Source organism: Ochotona curzoniae, unplaced genomic scaffold (genome assembly GCF_017591425.1).
Source record: "Ochotona curzoniae isolate NIBS_2020 unplaced genomic scaffold, NIBS_Ocur_1.0 scaffold_4701, whole genome shotgun sequence".
Taxonomy (NCBI): domain Eukaryota; kingdom Metazoa; phylum Chordata; class Mammalia; order Lagomorpha; family Ochotonidae; genus Ochotona; species Ochotona curzoniae.
In genome coordinates, this window is record NW_024467122.1 from 78,540,808 (window position 1) to 78,559,955 (window position 19,148).

At 47.3% G+C, this 19,148-nt stretch overlaps 1 protein-coding gene across 1 annotated transcript in view; it reads left to right on the forward strand.

The window, feature by feature from the left end:
* BTBD1 (BTB domain containing 1) overlaps positions 1 to 18,378 on the forward strand; it is a 30,610-nt gene extending 12,232 nt beyond the window's left edge. The window contains exons 3-8 of the mRNA XM_040968494.1: positions 4,387 to 4,492; positions 5,064 to 5,261; positions 7,126 to 7,318; positions 14,562 to 14,649; positions 16,016 to 16,162; positions 16,936 to 18,378. Of these exons, the coding sequence (XP_040824428.1) occupies positions 4,387 to 4,492; positions 5,064 to 5,261; positions 7,126 to 7,318; positions 14,562 to 14,649; positions 16,016 to 16,162; positions 16,936 to 17,094 (891 nt within the window). The 3' untranslated portion in view covers positions 17,095 to 18,378. The remainder of the gene's footprint in view (positions 1 to 4,386; positions 4,493 to 5,063; positions 5,262 to 7,125; positions 7,319 to 14,561; positions 14,650 to 16,015; positions 16,163 to 16,935) is intronic.
* The last annotated feature ends 770 nt before the right edge of the window (positions 18,379 to 19,148 follow it).

Sequence of the window (19,148 nt, forward strand, 5' to 3'; positions counted from 1 at the left end):
TGGGCCGTCCTCGACTGCTTTCCCAGGCCACAAGCAGGGAGCTGGATGGGAAGTGGAGCTGCCAGGATTAGAACCGGTGGCCATATGGGATCCCGGCGGGTTCAAGGCGAGGACTTTAGCCGCTAGGCCACACCACTGGGCCCACTCCTGTTTATCTTAAAGTAAAGGATTTGTACTCTTTTTGTCCTTTAAAAAATCCTGTCATTTATAGTTCCAGAAGATGACCATGCTGTTGTCACTCCCGTCTCCTTGAATTCAATTGTAGAGCTGTGTGTATTCTGGACGCAGCTTTCCTTTTTCATACATTCTCACCCTTCCATCATTACCACTGAGATGGGCGTTACTACCATTCCCACTTTCAAGACGATAGATGGAAATTTTTAGAAATAAATGCGTGGGCCTGGTGCAGTGGCCTAGCAGCTCAAGTCCTTGCCTTGCATGTGCCGGATCCCATATGGCCACCAGTTCTAATCCTGGCGGCCCCACTTCCCATCCAGCTCCCTGCTGTGGCCTGGGAAAGCAGTCAAGGACGACCCAAAGCCTTGGGTCCCTGCACCCGTGTGGGAGACCTGGGAGAGGCTCCTGGCTCCTGGCTTCGGATTGGCGCAGCATCGGCCATTGTGGCCGGTTGGGGAATGAATCGTTGAACGGAGGATCTTCCTCTCTATAATCTGCCTTTCTAATAAAAGTAAATAAATTTTAAAAAGAAAAAAGGAGTAAACGTGTAATTTAACGTTGGACAGCCACCAGTTAAAGTAAGGTCTCACTTTAAACTAATAGCTCCTAGTTGTAACTGGGCACCTTTCTGACTTGAGGTCCGTTCACGCATCTCATCTCGACAACAACTTTATGAGGCAGAAATGTTCAAAGTAAGGACTTCTCTTGCTGTCACCATTCTGTATAGATAAGGATATTACAGCTTGTTCTGAAACTAATCCTTGTAAGCATTGTCCCCCTACATTTTCTCCTGCTTTGAATTTGTGGTAAAAATCCTGTTGGGATTTTTAAGGGGTTTTAAAATGTGTGTGGAGAAATGAACCAATGGATGGGAAATCTTTCTATATCTCCTCTGGGTGAACGTGAGATTCCAATAAAAATAAATAAATCCTAAAAGAAATAATAAAAGTAACTAAAAACGCAGTGGAACTGGCCAAGCCTCATACTTGCTAATAATGGAATCTCAGGTTATAAAAATATACTGTGACCCATCTTAAAGATGGACAGATTTTGACCCTAGGCTGTATCTTGTACCAGAAAGTTGATGCCAGCGGCAGAACTGAAGTACAGCTTGAAGGTACGATACCAGTAAATGAGGAGCATTGTTGTTGTACCTGCCAAACTTTGGGGCTGGTGTTGTGGCGTAACCGGTAGAACCACGGTCTGCAACACCAGCGTCCCGTGCAGGTGGTGGTTTGAGCCCCGGCAGCTCCGTTTCTTCTTTTTTTTTTTTTTAAGATTTTTTTTTTTTCCTTTTTTTGGGAATTCAGAATATACAAAGAGGAGAGACAGGAAGATCTATCTTCCATCCATGGATTCATTCCTGAAATGGCTGCAGCAGTTGAAGCTGAGCTGACCTGAAGCCAAGGAGCCAGGAACTTCTTCCGGGTCTCCCACGCAGGTGCGGGGTCCCAAGGCTTTGGGTCTTGCTCAACTATCCTAGGTCACAAGGAGGGATCTGGATGGGAAGTAGGGCTGCTGGAACATGAGCTGGCACCCATATGGGATCCCAGCGCTTGCAAGGTGAGGACTTTAGCCACTAGGCTACTGCGCCAGGCCCGCAGTTCCACTTCTGATCAAACTCCCCGCTGATGTGCCTGGAAAAGCAGTGTAGATGGCCCAAGTGTTTGAGCCCTTGCACTCAGGTGGGAGACCCAGATGATGATATGATTATATGTAATTCAGTATACCCCGTCCCTCAGCTACATGCGTACATGTGTACATATTTGTATGTGATTGCAGAGAAAATGATAGAATTAGTGTGCTGGAATGTTACATGAATAGCATTTAAAGACATTTTGATGAAGTATATATTAGTATTCTTTAGTACTATGTTTGCAACTTTTCTTTAAACTTGATATTACAGATTTTAAAATGAAAAGCTTCCATTATTAGAATAAATAATATATTTCCCTTAACTGAAAAAGATTATTTATTTGAAAGGCAGCGAGAAAGATCATTCATCTCTCTGCCGGCTCATCCCCAGTTGCTGAGCAGTTGCCAGGCCTGGGCCAGCTGAGGTGAAGAGCCTAGAATTCAGTCCAGGCCGCCACCCTCTGCTTCCCAGGACGTCCCTGAGCGGGAAGCTCGACTGGGCGCGGACCGGAACTCGCTCCCAGGCACGACGTTGCGGGTTGCGGATGTCCCAGCAGCATCCCCACTGCTGTGCCACTTTCCCTGAGAGTTATTTAAAATTTAAACAAGTATGCGTAAACAGACTCTGTCTAAGAACAACATTTTCAAATTTGAGTTTTTCCATGATTTTAAAGAACGGCCTACTTCAGATTGTTATGTGAGAGCTTTTTAATTTTGAAAAACTTCTAATTTTTTAAATTTGAAATACAGAGTTTCAGGGAGAGAGAGAGAGCTCTTCCATCCACTGGTTCACTCCCCAAGAACTGGCAGAGCTGGACTGATCCAAAGCTGGGAGTCAGGAGCTTCTTCCAAGTCTCCTACCTGGGTGCAGGGGCCTCGGGATTCGGGCCATCCTCCACTGCTTTTCCAGACCATTAGCAGGGAGCTCAATCAGAAGCGGAACAGCCAGGACTAGAAAGAACTGGTGTCCATATGAGATCTTGGCCAGACAGGTGGAGGTTTAGCGTGCTGTGATGTACCAGCCTCCAACAGGCATCTTAACTTCAGATTTCAACTATATGTTTAAAGTAGAAATAAAATATATATACTTTTTTTTAAAAAAAAATTAAGTCATTGCGGGTAATACTTTTGCCCTTCCATGCAATCTTTCTTAAGATAGCTGTCAAATAGTTTGGTAATATCTAAGTTACAGAATCCTTTAAAATGAATTCCACCTTAATGTTAAGAGTCCTAAGTCATGCCAGGTGGTGTCATTTGTCCTGTGACTGGCTCATTGGTAGCGTTCTCAGCAGCTGCATGGCAGGAGCACCTGTGTGGCTTTGGTATCTGTCCATGCTGTGAAATGTAAACAGCACTGTTCCGCTAGCACACCAGCCACCGCACCTCTGCTTTCAGTGATTTGGCTTTTAAATCTCATTGGAGTTTGGCTTTCCTTCTCCCTGCTTTACAAACTTTTGCTTTTAGAAATGAAATTGTGTATTTATAAAGCATATATTTAGATTCATTTTTAAATTTATTTATTTGAAAGTCAGAAGCAGAGATCTCTGTCCTCTGGTCCGTTCCCCACTTCCTCGCCCGCCCTCCCTCCCTCCACTCCCCAACCCCCAGGCCTGCCACAGTCAGGGCTGGAATAGGACAAAGCCAGGGGTCTGGAACTCCATCCTGGTGTCGCTATGGGTGGCAGGGACCCAAGCATTTGAGTCATCAGCTACTGCCTACCAGGTTGTGCGTTAGCAGGGAGCTGGACTCAGAGGTGCAATTGAGGCTGGAACCCAGGCGCTCTGATAATGAGATGCAGGCATCCCACGTGGCGTGTTAGCCGTTTCGCCAAACACCTGCCCCGTGAAAAGCGTGTTTTAAGCTCAACTTGTGACCTAAAGCCCCCATCAGCATTGCTGGAATCCTGCATTATACGTTCCTGCTCGTTCTATAAAAATGGCTTCTTTTGCTCATCCTCAGGTCTGTGGGCTTCATTTTTTTCTTGTGTATACCTGTAGGTCATTTTTTGTCATTGTTGTATAATACTCCACCGTGTGACTTTTATTTGTGCTTCTTTGTGAGATCTAGTTTTTGCTTATGTTCACAGAGCTGCAAAATTCTTGTGCTCCATTTTGTCTCCTCGGTCAAAACAGAAAATGGAACAACCTGCTCTGTTGGTACTCATGTGCTCAGCAGTTACTCCTGTGACTCAAGATTGTAACGCTGGGATTTAAGATGCAGCTTCACAGTGCGGCCTCACTCTGAGCGCTTTTCCCCATTTGGGAAATTGGATAATAACACCTGCCTTGTCTAACCTTGGAGGGCTTACTGAGGGTCAGAATAGAAAACAGAATATGAAAACAGGCTGGGAAGCATATGACAAGAAAAATCATAGGATCGTTATTGGTAATGAGTGTTTCTTAGCAAAACATTGGTATCTTCAGCTTTGATTTCTAATTATGAAATAAAGAGTTTTAGGGATGTGTAGGTGCTGTTCTGTACTTGGTGATTGTTACACTTGACCATGTGAACTTGAATGCACAGCATGAAGTTAAAGTGACTGTGAAAGCAAACTGACTGTCTCTGTCTGTTTAGGCTCGGTTATTCGATGAACCTCAGCTCGCTAGTCTCTGTCTAGACACAATAGACAAAAGCACAATGGATGCCATAAGTGCAGAGGGCTTTACTGACATTGACATTGGTAAGTTCGCCGCGGACCTCCGTGTTGTTCTAAGTGCCGTGTGGCCTCGCCCGGCAGCCTTGCCGGATGGACTGTTAGTGACTCTGTCCCCATGAGTCAAGTCAACCTTGACGAGCTTGCCTTTTCATTTGACTGAAAAGATTCCTAAACGTTTTCACCACCTCATTGCCTCTCGGAAGATTTCAGACGAGTAAGAATGCTTGTCTTATGTACTAAGGTCCTGTAAGTAATATAAAGAAAGGTAAAGGACGACTTGTCTTGTTAGGGAAACACCTGTCTGGAGAATCCAGAAACAAGTCTGTGAAAATTGAGATTTAAGGCATTAATGGAAAAGGTGGCGTAGCAAAATGTGATTTTTGCCTTTTCTAAATTAGATACGTAGAAAATAATTATTCAATATTTGCAATTTATTTACTCATTTGAGAGGAAGAAGAAAGAGTTTTAAGTATAACATATGGTTTCAAGCAGTTTATCTTCCACTGAGGTTTGAAAACAATTTAAGCATGTTTTTCAGTATTGTTTTGTTAACAAAATCCTAATTTGATACCTCTTTGAATTTTTTTTACCGTAGACACACTATGTGCAGTTCTGGAAAGAGACACACTTAGTATTCGAGAAAGTCGACTTTTTGGAGCCGTTGTGCGCTGGGCAGAAGCAGAGTGTCAGAGGCAACAACTACCTGTGACTTTTGCAAACAAGCAGAAGGTTCTAGGAAAAGCACTTTCTCTAATCCGGTTTCCGCTGATGACAATTGAGGAGTTTGCAGCAGGTAACATGATCAGCTAGCTGTAACGTTATCAGCATCTGTCTGGATCAATGTTTGGTTTTTTCTTTTTCTCTTGTATCTGCAGGGGGGCAGGGAAGGAGAGAGGATTGCTCCTTACTGTCGGACTGCACTGATACCCAGGGATGAGGGGTTGTTGGGTGATTTTATAGAGACCCCCACGTGGGGAAGCATGTTCCAAAGGTGTTGAGTGGATTTGATAGTTCTGAGACATTGTCAGTTTGATGTCTGTTGGATGACAAAGTTCACCTCAGTGATCCACAGACCCAGGAACATGCTGCAAAGCTCGGTCAGGAAAGCCGTCCGACCTGCTCCGTTTTCCATCCTTTCACGAGGCACGCACTAGCCTCTGCTGGCCTAGAGGATCTGGCCGTCATGTCCCCGCATGCGTTTGGCATGCTGTCCACTGCACAGGCATCAGCAACTGAGGAGGCCCAAACCCGCTATGTGTACTCTAAGGTCGGACCACATAACTTGTGGTTTCCACTGTGGCTGAAGTTTGAGTCCAGTGGGTCTAGTTGGGGAATCCTCCCAAGAAAACTCTCCTGGGCTGACCTCAGACCTAAGTCTTCTTGTGCACCAGCAGGTGCAAGGTCAGCTTCAGTGTGTCACCAGCACCAGCTAACGCACAAACCGGTGGAATCGAAGTCTGTTATTTAGCTAGCTTGGCCTCTGGAGGAATCTGCTGGTATCTTTTATGAAGAACCTAAGTTTAAGGCATTTGAAGCTTTTCTCTGATTAGAAATAGTGGGAAAGCTAGCATGCGTCGTATGACACCCTTGTAGCTCTTCGGATCTTGGCTCCTACCCTCTGCCAACTTTTATTTTATTTTTTTTTAAAGATTTATTTTTATTATTTTTCATTGAAAAGGCGGATATACAGAGAGGAGAGACAGAGAGGAAGATCTTCCGTCCGATGATTCACTCCCCAAGTGAGCGCAACGGCCGATACTATGCCGATCCGAAGCCAGGAGCCTCTTCCGGGTCTCCCACGCGGGTGCAGGGTCCCAAAGCCCTGGGCCATCCTCGACTGCTTTCCCAGGCCACAGGCAGGGAGCTGGAAGGGAAGCGGGGCTGCCGGGATTAGAACCGGCGCCCATATGGGATCCCAGGCATGCAAGGCGAGGACCTTTAACTACTTGCGCCACCGCGCCGGGCCCTCTGCCAACTTTTAAACCGCAGAAATAAAGCACTGGTCCCTGGCGTTTCCATCTCTGGATGGATTGCCTTTGGACAGGTGAGGGGAGAGGATGCGGAGCAATCTCCCTGGCTGCCATTAAGCACTTTCTCATCAGCCCAATGCTGGGAATGGTGAGAAGTCTGTGCTGGCCCCCAGGGGCGGGTGAGTGATAGGAGAATCCTGAGATCTCTGTTACCTCAGAGTTGTATTGTTATTTGTGAAGCAGATTTATAGAAAGAGAAAGAAGAGAAAGAGATCCTCCATCCTCCATCCACTGGTCAACTCCCCAAATGTCCCCAATGGCCAGACTTAGGCCACTTGGAAGCCAGGAGCTTCCTCTATGTCTCCCACGTGGATGGAGGGGCCCATGAACCTGGCCATCCTCCACTAGTTCCCCAGGCACATTAGGAGGGAGCTGGATTGAAAGTGGAGCAGCTGGGACTCGAACCAGTGCTCATATGGGATGCTGGCAACAGAGGCGGAGGCCTAACACACTATGCTTCTGTGCCAGCCCCTTTTATTTTATCTTTTTAAAAGATTTATTTATGTGAAAGACAGAAACAGAGAGAGAGAGAAAAGGAGAGAGAATTTAGACTTGACGTCTTTGGGATGTGAGTTCATTTTGAAATCAAATCGCCCTTAATAGAGGTTTGCCTTTTCGTTTGTGCAGGCCCTGCCCAGTCTGGGATTCTGTCGGATCGTGAAGTGGTGAACCTCTTTCTGCACTTTACCGTCAACCCTAAACCCCGCGTGGAGTACACCGACCGGCCCCGGTGCTGCCTCAGGGGCAAGGAGTGCTGCATCAACCGGTTCCAGCAAGTCGAGAGCCGTTGGGGCTACAGTGGGACCAGTGACCGCATCAGGTACCTGCCGCGCTGGGCCGGGGGGTGGGAGCCGACTCGCACGTTTCATGCAGTGCGTTTCTAGTTGACGTGGGAGGCAAGGAGTAGGTGACCGGGACTGCCGCTCTCCTCACTGGATTATGACTGAGGGTCACGTGACTGTGGGGCCCGGCCCTTTGCCGGGGGCTTGCTGGATCCCTGCGATCTAGGCCTCAGCTGCTGAGACACTGTATTAGCTTAGGACTGAAAATCATGACGCACACATCAGTGTATTGAAGGTGAGTTGTTTTCATTCTATAGACCTTGCTTGAAAAATAACAGTATACATTTATAGAAGCTTTGAAAGGGAAAAATGGAAAAAATCCCACGTATCTTGGAAAATGCCTGCATGTGATCCTGTTGATGAATTTGTTTTTGCTCCCCTGGCTTTCGTATAGGAGAAATGAGTTTTTGGTAATTTAGGAGCAAGTTAATGGAAAACTAGAAAGAACGAGTTTAACAAATAGAATTCAGGGGAGCAGCCATTGTAAACCTCAGAAATGAAGCATGTACTTGTAAGCTATGTAGGGATCGCTCACATTAAGAATATTGTATGTCAGAGTTAGGTTATGCAACCAAAGCTGCACACAAAGAAAACACTTAGCTTTAGAAAACAGAATAGAAATAAATGTAAACATTCAACTAAGAAGCTAAAAAATGAATAGCGAAGAACCTCAGGAAAATGATAAGGAAAAATGTAGAAATCAGTTTTAAAAAACAGAGTTTAAAACAAAAAGATAATAAAACTCATTAAGAAATCAAAATGGGGGGCCCAGTGCAGTGCCTTAGCGGCTAAGGCCTTGCCTTGCATGCACCAGTATTCCATATAGGCACCGGTTCTAATCCCAGCAGCCCTGCTTCCCATCCATCTCCTTGCTTATGGCCTGGGAAAGCAGTTGAGGACTCCTCAAAGCCCTGGGACCCACATGGGAGACCTTGAAGAGGCTCCAGGCTCCTGGCTTCAGATTGGTTCAGCTTCAACAGTTGCGGCTGCTTGGGGAGTGAATCATTGGACAGAAGAAGATCTTCCTCTCTGTCTCTCCTCCTCTCTGTATATCTGACTTTCCAATTTAAAAAAAAAAAGAAGAAGAAGAAGAAAGATCCCATAATAAGAAAAAAGTAATCAAAATGGGAATATAATCATACACAAAAATTTTTATTTTAACCCTGGGATCACACTGTGCTAATAAATTGGACATACTGATGGAATGGATCATTTTATGGGCAAATATAAATTATCAAAATTGACTGAAGAAGAAAACCCCAGTAGACCAATTACCATGGAAGGAATTAAAAGTTATCAAAGAACTGTCCCTTCACAAAGGGGCTCTCACAGGCGAGTTTGACCAAATCCTCAAGGCACAGAGCAGGCGCCAAAGAAGAAAGCCTGTCTTGGTTGATTATGAAGGAAGCATAAGCCTCATGATGATAACACGCTGAGTCAGCCTCAGCGAGACACAGAAGGTACTCTGTCAGGTGTTACACGTCCACGGGGCAGGTCCTTGGGTCTGCTGCAGGAGCAGAGAGCTCCCTCCGAGAGGGAGAGACTGGCTTGGCGGCCGGACCCGCTGATGCCACTCTTCACAGGTTTGATGATAGTAGATGTCCACAAGGCTTGCGGGAGGTTTCCAGATGCATTCCAGATGCAAACACACATGCACCCTGGGGGGGGGACAGCTGTCCTTGCCTGGGGGACGCAGGGGGGCGGGGAGGAGAGGGGCGTGGGGATCAGCTGTCCTTGCTATGTTGCAGCAGTGTGGCAGTCCTGGGAGGCGTGGCCGTGAAGCATCAGGACGTTAGATGCTTGTCTGCCGCGAAGGCAGCGGCTTCTCTGGTGATTTGCTGAAGACACACACGCTGGTCATTCCCAGCTCCCCCCTTCGCAGTGTGTACTGTATTTGAAAGGCAGAGTTTGAGATGCATCCCATACACTGTTTCACACCCTAAGCTTGAGCCAGGCCCAAACCCCTAGGCGGGTCTCCCACTTGGTGGTCTCTCACTTAGTCCGGGACCTAAGCACTTGGACTGTCTTCTGATTGCCGGTGCATTTAGCCGGGGAATGTACTGGAAGTACAGCAGCCAGGACTGGGACCAGCGCTTGTATGGGAGCCCTGAGTTGTAGACAGTGGCCTAACCAACTGCACCACAGCATCAGCACCCCGCCACCAGTCCTTCCTTTTTTTTTAATTAACATTTTGTGATTCCATCTGTATTAGCCGGAAATGAAATTTTTAGATAGTATACTTCACACATAAGTTTTGAAAATTGAGTGCGGAACACGTGTAGCTGAGGTAGCAGCCTGGGGGAGTGAGGGCGTGAATGCGTTAGATTAATGTCTCCAGTTCCATGAGCAGCAGCACTGCCTCACTGCCTCAGCCCTTTCTGTTGTTTAAAGATTCCAGCCGAAACAGTGTAGTCAAACTGTTGACTCATGATTTTTGTGCTTATGAACTCGGTCTGCTTGCTGGAATTTATTTGTGACAGCACAGTCAACACCCGGGGCCCTTGCTTAGTCATTTTCAGCCAAAGACTGGGGTGACTAGTGGCGTGTTGAGGCCTTCCTCCAGCACTGCCAGCCAACACAGAGCAGCTGGACCGCAGCTGGACTGTAGCTGGAAGCTCTGGTTCTCGGACTTGTACTGGGAGTGAACGCCAGCACCGGCCCCCAGTAGTCAGGCAGCCTCTGGCAAGCCCATTTTCTCTGTTGCAAAATAAAATAGAAGCTGCTAGAATGAGTTGGCTTTAGAAATTAAGGTTCTTATATATGTGACATGTGCGTGTGAATATTTATATGTGTAAACAAATTTCTCCCAAGAGCATTAGTTTAGTATTTGCTAATTATGTGTTCCTGGTGATGCCTTGTACAACCTAAGTATCACCAATAATAAGAATCAATTAGTATCTCCTTTATTTCTATGCTAATTGTCTCTCATAAGTCAGTGGATATTGAAAGTGCCCCCCAAATGTTTTGGTCATAGTGAAATAAGTTCACGAATTAGTCATAGATAAATTTACCTATGTGGCACTAATTCATGACAATTGAGATTTGTTTATTGTGGAAGACTTGTGTGCATACTCCTTGCATACCCCAACTCCTTGCCAGCCAAGACACCGAGCTTCGCGAAAACAGAGGCTGCCTCCTTGGGGGCAGAACAGGTCCTCCTGAAGGAGGTCTGTTGACTGACGGGCCATTAATGACCACTTAGACACTGAGTGTTCAGAAACCATCATTCCCATCTGTGATCGAGACTCAGAGACGTAATGGCAGCAGCTGCTTGCTGCCACAGAGCTGCGCACCTGAAAACAGCTAGTGGGGGGATATTATCTGCCATTCTTCTCCACAAAAATGCAAAGTTTAGAAGCTGTTCAGATATATTTAGTAAATATTGTAATTCTCTATGATAGTGTTTAATTTTTAAAATTATGTTACTGCTACAGATATAGTAATACAACAGTATGTAACATTATTTATAATGCCACGTACATTGTTAACAACCTAAAGTGGTAGGATTAAACCCAGTGAGAAATCTTCAGTATGGCACAGTTATTGTTTATATATAGATATAAATAAGTATAATATATATATATACACATATATTTTGTTTTGATAATCTTACATAGTTGATACAGGCTCATAGGGTCAAGGGCTACAGGAAAGTGGGTAAGACCACTGTTTCCACACTAATATCATTTTCCCCCACCCCCAGGTCTGGGGTCAGGGGAGAAACAAAGGGAGAAGCCCCGCCCAGCCTCCCACCCATCCCAGGTCCCCTATGTGGGGCATGCCCCGAGGGTCCTGCTCAAGCAGTTTTGATAGTTCAGTAGCTCTTAATTGCTGAGTGTGGCACATTTATGAAGAACTACAGATGTGACTGGAAGCAGACTTAAATAAGGATGCTGTCTTCCAAATTAACCTACGTGCAGTAGGCATTTCCTCTCAGAAATTACATGTTTTTAATGGGAGGCATGGCATGACATAATTCTTTTAAAGTTCTGTGGAAGGGCTCAGTGTTTCTGCAGTGGAGACAGGAGCACAGGCCACGCACAAGAGGGCGTGAGGAAGTGTCCGAGGCCAGTGTCGTCTGAAGCGGGCTGCAGAGCTCGTCCCCACCGCAGAATAGTAGACAGGCAGGAGGCCCCAGCTACAGGGACAGCCAGCCCAGATCCTCATTGAGCCCACATACCAGTACCCCACACGTGAAAATGTTCACGCTAAACAAGAATCCAGCTGGGAATGTGCCATGCAGGTGGATGAGATGTTACTGTAACAAATATCTGTAGTAACATAATTTTTAAAATAAAACATTGTTACAGCATTACAGTATTTACTAAACTTGGCATTGCTTGTAATTTGATTGTAAATAGTTGAAAAATCCTATGTTCAAGACCACCATAAACTTAAGAGATGAGGGACCGGCTTGGCGGCTTCATAGCTCAAGTCCTCGCCTGGCATGTGCCAAGGTCCCACATGGGTGCGGGTTCATATCCTGGCTGCTCTACTCCCCCACCTTGGGATCCTGCACCCATGTGGGAGACCCGGAAGAGGCTCCTGGCTCCTGGCTTCAAATCAGCAAGGCTCTGGACATTGCAGCCACTTGGGGAGTGATCCAGCACACAGATCTTTCTCTTTGTATCGCCTTCTCTCTCTAAATCTGACTTTCCAATAAAAATAAATATTTTTTGTAAAAGTACAAAAAAAAAGAGAGAGATGAATGACACATGGAAAACATTTTGTAACCGATGGTAACATGGAAGCAGGAATAGTCATAACCTATGAGTAATGTGCTCTCTCAGTGGAGAAGACAAGGAAAGCAGTGAGTAGCCTTCAGCCGAAGAGCAGGACGGCAGGCCGGAAGCAGAGGAGCAGGTGTCATACCTCCCAAGTAATCAGAAATGGAGACGGAGTCTGTGAGTTTGGCAGTTTCTCAAAAACAGGAGGAAGTTGATGAGGAATAAGGGCCATTTCTGCGTTATGGGATGTGAAGTGTCGCCTCTCCAGAACACAGCCGGACAATCTTGATGTAAAGCGTTGTGAATGTGCCTTTTGGGGTGGGTATCTGGCCTGAGCACTAAGACACTGCTTGGGATTCCCCCCCCCCCCCCCATTTTGCAGTCACTGAGTTTGAATCCCAGCTCTGCTCCCAGCTTGGCTTCCTCCTGCTGCACGCAGGCGACAACCTAAGTGGTTGGGTCCCTGCCACCTGCATGGAAACCCAGTGACTTCCTGGCTCCTGACTTCAGCGGACTCCAGCCCCAGCTGCCGTGGGCATTTGAGGAATGACCCAGCAAACAGAAGAGTCCTGCCCCTGTCCCCCACACCCCTTCTTTGTGTCTGTGTTTGTCTCTCAAATAAATAAAAAAAGAAATAAAAGTGCCTTTCATTTTTACCAACAATTATACTAGGAATTTTATTTATTTATTCATTAATTAATTAATTCATTTATTTGAATAAGGCTTTGTAAAGTGGTTTAGCCATAAGATTTCTTACCATGGAAATGCTGTATAATAAAAACTGCAGGTATCCTAGATTTTCCAACAAAGGAGTAGTTAAATATAACTATTAATATTTACTACTTTACATGGATAAGATTATAAAAACATGAAGGTTCTTGAGAAAGTTCATGGGAAGAGTGCATGGATTCTAATCATTTTGGATACCAATGTAATTGTTTTCCCTTGAACTTTCTGAAGTACATATATATGTGTGTGTGTGTATTCTGATAGGAGATTTAATGATTTACTGTGGGGCAGGTGCTGTGATGCAAGCCACCACTTGAAATCCTGTGTACCCCATCTCTGAGTGAACCAGCCTCTCGGGGACCGTGTCGCGCCCTGGTGAAGCACTCCTGGGAAGGGCAGTGAGAGCGCGCTGGGCTCCTGGCCTTGACCTGGCCCAGCCCTTGGGAAGTGACCAGCAGATGGAAGATCTGTCCCTGTGCCTTTTAAGTGTAATTTGTTCATACAAGTCCAAACAGTGCAGAGGTAACAAGGGCTATTTTCTTTGTTGTTGGGCTGTATTTTCTGGAATTTTTTTTTTTTTAAGGATTTATTTTACTGGAAAGGCAGATTCCCAGAGAGGAGAGACAGATCTTGCATCCATTGGTTCTGCCAGGTCTCCTGTGCAAGCTCAGGGTCCCAAAGCTTTAGGCAGCCGGGACTCCCACATGGGATCTTGGCAGTTGGAGGTGGGAAGATAAGCCAGTTGAGATATCATACAGGGCTCCTATTCTCTGACTTAAAACAGAATGCACTGCTTTATATAATAATAGCAATGTATTACTTTGTGTAATAGCCTGCTACATAAACAGCTTACTGGTGTGTTTTTCCAAGGGGCACTCTTACCTGCTGGTATTCAGCATGGCTCTAAGTGTGGGCTTGCACCAAACACACCTGGAATGTGTCTCAGCTTTGCCCTTTGACCCAGACAAGTTCATTTCTTAAACTAAGTGTGTAAGGCTTCTCCAACCATGAGCGGAAGGGCTGCGTCCAACTTGTAGGCATTGTGAGAGGTGCTCCTGTAGGGGTGTTGGTGTTCAGAGCAATTGTGGCTGAAAATATTTCCCTACAGCCTTCCTGTTCTGTTTGTGTCTAATGTTAGTTTTCATGCCTTTATAAAATGGGGGCAGCTGGGTCAGAATTTCTGAACTCTCACCTAACTGGACTTATTCCTACTCTGGTGAGAGTCCTCTTTAGCAATCCCCCTGTGGGTCAAGTCCTCCGCCATCCGCTGCATCCCCCCCCAACCCCTTAATCATGGGTTTATTTGCATTTCTGGTTGATCTCCATGTCCTCCATTAGGCCCTAAGCCCACTGGCAGAAATGGTCTTGGCTGGCACAGCTTCCCTAGTGCCCAGCCCAGCCCTCCATGTGGTAGCCACTTTTGAGTATTCACTGTGTGACAAGTTGTAGGCGTGGTGCAGGTGGACGCTCCCTGTCCCCGGGAAGATATGCAGGCACACCGCACTAGTGCAGCTCTCAAGCCCTCGTGAGTACATGGCAGGTGTTCAACTTCAGTTCCGCCATACGATGAAGAACAAAGTCCCCTGTGCCAGTGAGGTTCACAGCTACTCCAGGAGGAGAGTGGTTACATTTTCAGGAATAGCTAATTCGTTAGTATTCCTTTTTATACACAAATGTGGATGTTCCAGCTGACACAGAAAAGTTTCTGTGATTTGGCACTTGTGGGGTTGTTGATGCGATTGTATGTTTGGCTTCTCTCCCACAGGTTCACGGTGAACAGAAGAATCTCCATCGTCGGCTTTGGTTTGTACGGGTCTATCCATGGTCCCACGGATTATCAAGTGAATATCCAGGTACACTCCACAGTCCAGGGGACAGCAGTGTGGTGGGCAGTGAATCTGAAGACTGAGTCAGGTGTAATGGCTTTGCGCAGACTCACATCACAGTGCCTGCTCCCGTACATCACAGTATGCGGGCTCACGTCACAGTGCGCAGGCCTTACGTCACAGTGCACGGGCCCCATGTCAATGTGCAGACCTCATGTTGCTGTGCGTGGGTTGATGTCACAGTACCCGTACGTCACAGTGCGTAGGAACACATGTCACGGCACAGATCTTACAGCACAGCTGCAGCCTGCTAGGCACGCCTAGGTGTGAAGACACACCCTCCACTGCAAAGGTCTGACTGGGCCAGATTAGGGAACCTCAGCCTCCCCCTCTTCATCGGCCACGCCAGGTGCACCCTCCCAAAGCCAAGGCCTGGGCTGCATATCGCATGTTCGGTGCACAGTCTGTCCCTATCTTGTGGAGTTGGCTGTTATTTTGATTCTCACAGTAATCTTGGGAAGTGGAGAAAGCAAGGGTGTTGTTTTGGGGTTGGTTTGGTTTTTTGCAATGAAAAATCAGTGAAAGGCAGAGAAGTCTCTGGTGGCTTCCAGATTGCACGGTTATGGCCACAGGCTGTACCCACTTAGTTTATTGACAGGCATCCTACTGTCTTGTTATTTTTATTGAACTGTAACACACAGGAAGCATGTGCTCATTGCAGAAGTGGTGAGTAGGGCTTAGTTTGCTCAAATTACATACTCCTGAGTACCCAATGCACAGCCACTCCCCCACATGGCCCTACCCTGCCCTGTGCCAGGGGGACATGGCCTCACTGCCACTGTTTTCATCTCAAGTGTGCAAAAGGCAGGGTCAGAAACATCCACCGCTGCATGGGAACCCCTTTTCCGGCCACCTGGCAACCTCCAAAGCAAACGTGCTCAGAGCCTCCTCAGCCCGCATCTGCCCGCCATGCTCTCCCTGCAGCCGCTGGTGCCCACCCATCCGCACACCGGGGCCGAGCAGGACCTGCACGTCCAGGGGCTTCCATTGAAAAGGCAGACTTTTGGTTTTTACACTTTATCCACCAATCCAGTATGGCGGAAGTTGTTTTAATTACACTAAGGATAAGACACAGAAGATGCTGAGGGAGGTTCTAGCAGGCCGATGTGGGTTGGCATGTGGAAGGCCGTGTGCCCCAGGAAAACCGCACTCGCGGCCCTGCGAGGCTGGCTCTACCGGCCTGTCTGTGGGAGGCGACCACCGACGCCAGGCTTGCGGGGAGGGAAGTCAGAGCGCAGGCTGCGTGCTCTGAGCGGCTGTCTAAGAGCTTCCTGTGTTCAAACCTTAGTTCCCATTGGTTTAACTTCAATGGAACTTCTCTTTAAAATTCCAGATCATCGAATATGAGAAAAAACAAACCCTGGGACAGAATGATACCGGCTTCAGTTGTGATGGGACCGCCAACACATTCAGGGTCATGTTCAAGGAACCCATCGAGATCCTGCCCAACGTGTGCTACACAGCGTGCGCCACCCTCAAAGTAAGAGAGGCCCTGGGGCTGGCAGACAGGGTCCCTCCTGTGGGGCTGGCCGAGGCGGAGTGGGAGAGCCAGGTGCTCACCTGCCCAGTGGGCAGGCCAGGTGCCCCCCAGGATGCCATGTGCTGCTGGCCAGCTTCTCAGAGCTCTCCCGAAGCCCCCGGAAGGGACTGGCTCTCAGAAGCAACCCTTTGTTCCAGTGAGAGAAGGTAATATTTGACAAAGATACAGTAATCATTTTCCTTTGTCTTTATTCCTTAATAACCACACTCAGCATTCAGTATTCCTTCTGTGCTCATTAATTAGCTTTTAAGCACAAATATCGTTTTTCATTAAAGGGCTTCATGGGCCTAAAGTGGTAGCCTAGTGAATAAAATCCTCACCTTTCATGCACCAGGATCCCATATGGGCGCCAGTTCTAATTGGGGCAGCCCTACTTCCCATCCAGCTCCCTGCTTGTGGCCTGGGAAAGCAGTCGAGGATGGCCCAAGGCCTTGGGATCCTGCACCCACATGGGAGGCCTGGAAGAGGCTTCTGGCTTCAGCTCAGCTCCGGCCACTTGGGGAGTGAACCAGCAGGTGGAAGATCTTTCTCTCTGTCCCTTCTCCTCTCCGTATATTTGACTTTCCAGTAAAAAATAAAACATAAATCTTAAAGGGCTTCACATACAGTTTTATACAGGAGAGCCCTCATGAAATGGAGAGCCCTAATCTGCTCGCAGTGGGTGGAGGGTGACTGTTAACGTGAGTACCTCTGAGGGACCTTGTCTCGTGTAGGGCCCGGATTCCCACTACGGCACCAAGGGGCTGAAGAAGGTGGTCCACGAGAGCGCCACGGCCAGCAAGACTGTCTTCCTCTTCTTCAGCTCCCCCGGCAATAACAACGGCACCTCCATCGAAGATGGACAGATCCCGGAAATCATATTTTATACCTAACCTAGCACTACACGATGTCTTAGCTGCCACTACTACCATCTAGTCTCAAAGGCATAAATTAACGGGCCACCGAAAAAAAAAAAATGTTTGAGTATTTATAATTGTAAGTTTGAAAAAAAAATTTTTTTTTTTTTTAGTTTCTCAAAGGAAATAGAAAAATGTTCATTTCAATCTCTGCATGATTTAAAGGCAGATTTTCCAATTTCTTACACTTTTGGAGGCAGGAACATGGATTTAATTATCTACAGAGCTGTTTCCACTGCACTCCGTGCACCCAGGCCAGCCGACCCAGTCATTCTGTAGTTCTGGAATTGAGTCTTGTTTGCTACAGCTGGTTGGCTTTCTGTCTTTGTCTTAACCTTTTGGAAAGGGTTAGATGAGATGGGTCAGTATACCTGCAGAGTCCCCTGTCAGCTCTACTAACTTTCAAAAAAATCAAGAAAACTGACTTTATATTGGGGTTTTGAAAATGTCTGGTGGCTAGCTAGCATTTGTGGCAATGCTAAAAAAAAAAAAAAATAGACCTAATAAATGCTGGAGAAAATGGTCCATGCATTTACAGGAATGGATACCTGGTACTAGTGTTAAAGTGTGTTAGAGAATATAGCTTAAAACTATTAATGGAGTTTGTTGAAATTCACAGTACTCTAATTTAAACAAAGAACCTAAAGGTGCAGGCCAGGGCCGGATGCTGCACGGTCAGGCCTGTGTCTGTCCATCTGGGGTGGTGGTGGTGCTGCTGCGCGTGAGACGCCCGGCAGCAACCCACGCAGCCGTCCTTGGATCCAAAGCGTGTAATGGCCACGGCCTCCGTGTCCCACAGGAGGTGGGCCTGGCAGAGACGTCTGAACATCTGTGCCGCAGGCTGCTGCGTAAGATAACTGACAGAGTTGAGCGTCCTTGACTTCCAGGTGCATGAGATGGTTATGGAAGATGATTTAAAAATCAGTGCTTTCAAGTATCAACGCAGAGGCTTTGTAGGCAGGGCTGAGGAGATCAGAAGTCTGATCCCGCTGTGTGTTGTCACAGTCGAGAGGGGTCCCTGAAAACTGCCAAGCCTGGTGCTAAGAACCCCGCTAACTGGAAGGCCTGCGGGTTGCGAGGTCCTGGTAGGTATGGACAGCCCAGCAGGGGCTGTGCAGCGACCATCACAGAAGATGCGTGAGCCACAGAGAGCCCCGCCTGGGCATGCCGTGCTCCACAATGGCCAGATACGACTGTGGGCTGACATTGGGACACCCCCTGGAATTTTTTTTAAAAAAATAAATATATACTATCCTTTTATCCATTTTTTTGTCATTTATTGTCTAAAAGTTGAAGGAACAAAGGCTGCAGTTCATTGAGATTTAACTAATGTATGGAAATAATATAAAAACACAAAGAAGGCCTGCAGACACCTTAACACGTTTTAGCAGAGTGGGAACCAGGCGCACTGCTGGACCTCTGCCTTGTGGCTGGGTTTCCAGCCCCTGCTGCAATCTCGGACCTGGGGGAGGTCTGGGAGGACACACGACGATGTGTGATCCGTTCACAGGAGTGTCACTTCTCTTGGCCTGTCCTGTCAACCTGCAGATAGCTGTCTGTCCTTCAGGGTGATGTCACTTCGGGGGGGCTGTCCTGTGGACGCTTCCCACGTGGCACCTGTCACCCCCACCCACCCCACAAAGGTGCACCCTCCCTCGGTTGCCAGGACACTGCCTGGGGAGTCTGCACGCTCCAGCCTGCACCCCCCACCACCAGCAGCGTGTATTCTTACATAGTCCAGTCACTCCTTTACTACTTGGGACATCGCGCAAGCAGCCCCAAACCTGAACTTGCTCAGTCCAATCCCTGCTCTGTGCGCTCATTGCCATACCCAGCCCTTCTCAAGCAACCAAGTCCCCACTGTTGCTCCAGCTCAGGTCACCATCTCCCACTGAGGTTGCGGGGCTCCCTACATTCAGTGTTCTCCCTGCACTAGCGGGAATCAAAAGGTGACACGCACTCCCTCGCCAAAGGCCCCGGCTGTCCGAGGCTCCGTGCCGCGTGGTGGACCTCGGCACCTGCTGCTGGCC